Raw genomic sequence first — 4,978 nt, 5'->3', positions numbered from 1 at the left:
CCTTGTATTTTTGAAGCCTCAAGATAAATATCACTGTGGTGATTTGGGGCTTAAATTACATTATAATTTCAAATGTCCCAATTTCCTTGAAGGGAGAAAAAGGCTCAACCTTTCTATCTCCTTCAAGCCATATGGATCAAGATGCGATGCTTTCTGTTTAATTACAAGAGGTTTTGTGATAACTTGTTATTTATTGCAATAAAAAGAAAGTTGGCACCACTTTACAAGGGTGGCCTGTTTTGATTAAAAAGGGGGTGGGGAGAGTGGACCATATATTAATGGTGTATTGTAATATATCATTTTTTATATTTGTCATTGTATCTTATAACAGTTGTGTTGTTTGTTTGCATGCAAAGCAATTGTAGTAACTGTGAGTTATTGACATTTTAAATGGCTATTTTCAAAGGGCTAATGGTGCAGGTGGACAATATGACTCGATGGGTTATTGCAGATTGCTTTGGCTTTGCTAGTGTTGTCAGAATAGTTTTTTGCCAGGAATCTGCAATAAGTTCCCACTGAGTGTATTCCAGCTGGTCTGGCATCGTGTGAGGGGATTCTGTGCTTAAATTGATATTATACAAAAGAAGTATAGATATAAATACACTTGGTCAGGCAGTGTAAGCAGTCATTGGAGTGTCCCACTCCAATGATTAGGGATGTTGCAGGAATCCATTGAAAATGAACTATTGAGTGGATTTCCTTCTGTCCACCTGTTCAACTCTCATCATGGGAGGGACACATGCTATGAATGCTTTTTACTGTAGTTCTCTACAGTGAAAGATTGAGGGGTTTTTTCTTTTTTTAAATGTGCATATTATACATAAATCGATACATAAATTGCTTTGCAATTTGTTGTTTACATATTAATTGATTCATAATTGATGCTGTCTCAGTTTTTTTTCTGAAGCGTTGCTTGCTGAATTTGTCTATGTTTGTATATAAAGCAACTATATCAGCAAGACAAACAGTGAGGACTGAGTGGACGGCAGCCATATATAGTTTTGTGAAGGGCCAGTAGTCATTAACTTTGCCTTTAAGGTGCCACATGTTTCTTAGTTGGTTTTGCTGCAAAATACTAACAGGGCGAGGGACTTCCGGTGGAGCGCGATCTTGCTGCAAGCGAGGGATTTTTCGGAGAGAGGAATCCCAGCTATTTCGGATGGAAAAGGGGGTGCTACAGGGCGCAGTAGCCCCCCACTAAGCCTCTGGAGGGTGTCCAGGGCGTCAGGTTCTCGGCAGTGCCCTAAAAACTGCCCGTCCGGCCATCAGGTAACCCCCAAAAGGGTGAAGAGCATGTCGGAACGGGTCAGCGGGCTATCGGGAAGCCTTTGCTGCATCCGAATAGCGAAGCCCCGAGCTTGCAAAGAACAGCGCTCCGCTCTCAAAATCAAGAAATTTGGACCTAATTTAAACTATAAACTACAAGACGTGGATCTAAGGAAGGCTCCGGATCAATAAGGATTTCTTTTTGAGTTCAGCTGTCATCTGGAATCAGCTTTGACGCAGCGATATATGCAGAGCTGGAAAACGAAAGTAAGTTGCCGCTAGCGGCTATTGTTTCCGTTTTCCCTGTAACTCTTAGAAACAAAATAAAGAAGATAAAAGTAACTTTGTGGGAGTTTAAAGAAGTGAAAGAAGTATCGGACTAAAAGGGAGAACAGAAAGTAAGTATGGTGGTGAACAGAGATCTTTGATGGAACGGAGGACATATAAAGTGCGAAGTCCTTTGTTTTTCCACTTTCGCTTTTAAAGACAAGCAGCTTCCGACTCCATTGTTAACAATAGAGAAGAGCAACCTGAAAAGGTTACAGTTGCAACATGCAGGATTTAATATACCTTTTTTTCCACTCTCCTCATTAATTGGATTTATAACTTTGGCGTACTAAAGTAATAGTTGGAACTTGTTTATTTGGGTTTACTAATTTATACCTCTCAGATCTGGGTATCGACCCCCTAGTGGACGGAATAAGTCAGTACAACTTGTTTTTCTGTGCTCCTTCCTGGCCAGTGGAAATTTTTTTGAAGTGACCTTGGCTCCTCTCCTACTCCGTATTGTCTTTTTTGTGGAACTCTCCTCTCTGGATATTTTTGGCTATTAACTGCAGACATTTATTATTATTATTTCATCAATTTTTGGGGGGGCTATCAAAGAAATTTAGATATTAAATTTAATGTTTAATTGGCTCTCCTCATTGACATTGTGGAAGTATTATTTCATCTCAACTGGATTATAACATAATTTGAATTTGGAGTCAAGCTCCCCATTTTTTTTTTTTATTAAACTCTGATTTGTTTGGACTCAAACTTTATTCGGATTATAATTTTATATGGATTGGATTACAATTGATGCAATTACAATATTCCATTTGGTTTACAATTTGGATTACAATTGATGCAAGTATAAATACAAAAGGAAGAACCCAATTAAGGATTATCCCAATTGGGGGCAAGAAGATTGTTTTCAACTGTGGACGTGATTGCGATTAGCCCTCTATTTCCCCCCAAATTAAAGGGGGATCAAGTATCTCTGTTTAATTTCTAGTTTTGGGCTTATAAGACATTCTTATTTGCAACAAGATTTTGGTTTTACATCTTTGTTATTCTTCCGAATTTAAAATTTGTAAATTGGTTATATTGTTGTGATTTGAACAGGTGGGGAACGTATTAAAGGATATTTTGTGAAAATGGCACATCAACAAAAGAAAGGGATGGAAGGGGGAACACCAACAGATAGGAGAGCATCTAAGCAAGAATCAGATTTTAGAGCAGAAATATTGAAAATGTTTGCAGAAATTAAACAAAGTGAAAAGAATTTGGAAACAAAACTAGAACAAGTGGATAACAAAATGGAACAAGTGGATAATAAAATTGGGAAAATGGATAAAAAAATTGATGAGACAGTTAATGAACTGAAAGGGCAAATAAAAGAGGTGTCCGAAAGAACACAATCTTTAGAAGAGGGGTTGAAAAAGACAAAATTGGAGATGAGGGAAGTGAAGCGAGAGGAAGAAAGGATGAAGGTGGAGATGATAGAAATAAATAAATCTCAGGAGGAAATTAAAGATGCAATTGCTATGAATGAACTGAGACAGAGGGAAGTCAACCTCAGGCTGAGATCTGTGCCGGAAATACAGAATGAAAATATTAAAGAGAGATTGATAGCAGAAATTGCGCAGTGGCTGGAGCTTTCAGTAGAAGAAGTGGCAAAAACAGTACAAAATGCATTCAGGATGAGAGTAAGAACAACAAAGGCAAGGAAATTTCCAGGTGACTGTTTAATCTCATTTAAAGATTGAGAGATGAGAAATTTGATACTACAGAAGAACAGAGAAAAAAGACTATATATAGATGGAAATTACATAATCATTTTTAAAGACATTCCGATAAGGCTCTTGAAACGAAGAGACCCATATAAGCCACTGGTGCAGATTCTCAAGAAAAACAAGATTGATTTCAGATGGGAATTTCCAGAAGGAGTTTCCTTTTTCTACAAAACTAAGAAACGCATGCTGACAAGTCCAGAAGAAATAGGGAAATTTACGAGAAGATATAAGGAATTGCAAGTGGAAGAAGAAGAAGTTAAAGGCGCAGGAGGAGGAGGAGGATCCAAGGATGAGTCAGAATCGGCGGAAGAGGAAGAAGAGCAAGGAAAGAGGTCTGAAGAAGAAGAAGAAGAAGAAGGAGAAAAGGAAGACAGGTTATAAGTAAACCAAAGTAAATTTATTTAATTGGACTTTAATATGGCTCTAAAACTATGGAATTGGAACATTAATGGGATGAACGATAAAAAGAAACGAAATAAAATTGAACAATTCTTAAAAAAGAAAAAATTGGACATTATATGCCTACAGGAAACACATGTGGCAAGGAGACATAGAAAAATTTTGATCAATAAAAGACTAGGGAATGAATTTATATCTTCGGACAAAGAGAAAAAAAGAGGGGTTGTTTTATATATCAAAAACAAAATTGAATCTCAACAAATTTTCAAAGATGAAGATGGAAGAATTATAGCAGTTCAGATCAAATGGCAAGGCGAAAATCTAATAATTGTCGGGATCTATGCACCTAATGGAAATAAGACTGATTTTTATAAAGCTTTGGAAGAAAAACTATTTGAATACATGGATCAGAAAATCATAATAATGGGAGATTTGAATGGAGTGGTTTCATTGGAAATGGATAGATTAAGAGAAGGAACAAATAAAGAAGGGACACTACCGAGGACTTTTTTTCACAATGACTAAGAATTGTAATTTGATTGATATCTGGAGACTTAGACACCCATTGGAGAAACAATTTACCTATTATTCAGAACCGAATCAGTCAATGTCAAGAATCGACCAAATATGGGTGTCGAATGAATTGACTCCAAGAATCCAACAAATAGAAATTCAGCCCAAAGTAATTTCAGATCATAATCCAATAAAATTGGAATTAAAAGGTTTTGAAGAAAGAACCTTTAGATGGAGAATTAATGACTATTTGCTGGATGATCAGAAGATTATAGAAAAAGCACAAAATAAATTAAATTAAAATTAAAATTATTTTATGGATAACACCAACAAAGGTACAAACATGAACATTGTTTGGGACACAAGCAAAGCAGTTATGAGAGGATTCTTTATTCAACAGAATTCATTGAAGAACAAACATAGGGAAAAAGGGGAAAAAGAAATTTTAAAGCAGATTATGGACAATGAGCAGAAATTAATCAAAAAACCAAACAACTTAAAGATCAAACAAGAAATTAAGACTTTACAAACCCAATTTGCAATGATAATAAATAAAGAACTAGAATGGAATATTAAAAGGTTGCGACAGAAAAACTTTGAGTTTGCTAACAAATCAGGTAAACTGCTTGTGTGGCAAATTAAAAAGAGAAAAGAACAGAATACAATTAACAAAATTATTGTGAATGGGGAAGAGACAGTCAATAGGAAAGAAATTAGAAAAGGATTTTTGGACTTTTCTAGGC

General features: G+C 35.9%; 1 protein-coding gene across 1 annotated transcript; it reads left to right on the top strand.

Annotated features, from left to right (window-relative positions):
* Positions 1-1,095: 1,095 nt before the first annotated feature.
* Positions 1,096-4,500, top strand: LOC308471449 (uncharacterized protein). Its single transcript, XM_080995434.1, has 2 exons — positions 1,096-4,355; positions 4,473-4,500. Exon 1 carries the CDS (start codon positions 2,685-2,687, stop codon positions 3,294-3,296), a length of 612 nt encoding a protein of 203 aa, XP_080851560.1. The 5' UTR covers positions 1,096-2,684; the 3' UTR covers positions 3,297-4,355; positions 4,473-4,500.
* The last annotated feature ends 478 nt before the right edge of the window (positions 4,501-4,978 follow it).

The sequence above is a fragment of the Podarcis pityusensis genome (genome assembly GCF_964106645.2).
Source record: "Podarcis pityusensis genome assembly, chromosome: 2".
In the NCBI taxonomy this organism is placed as follows: Eukaryota; Metazoa; Chordata; class Lepidosauria; order Squamata; family Lacertidae; genus Podarcis; species Podarcis pityusensis.
This window is presented reverse-complemented; position numbering and strand designations above follow the sequence as displayed.

Excerpts from the sequence above, each read along its gene's own strand:
- LOC308471449 (XM_080995434.1), top strand. The coding sequence starts at position 2,685 with ATGGCACATCAACAAAAGAAAGGGATGGAAGGGGGAACACCAACAGAT.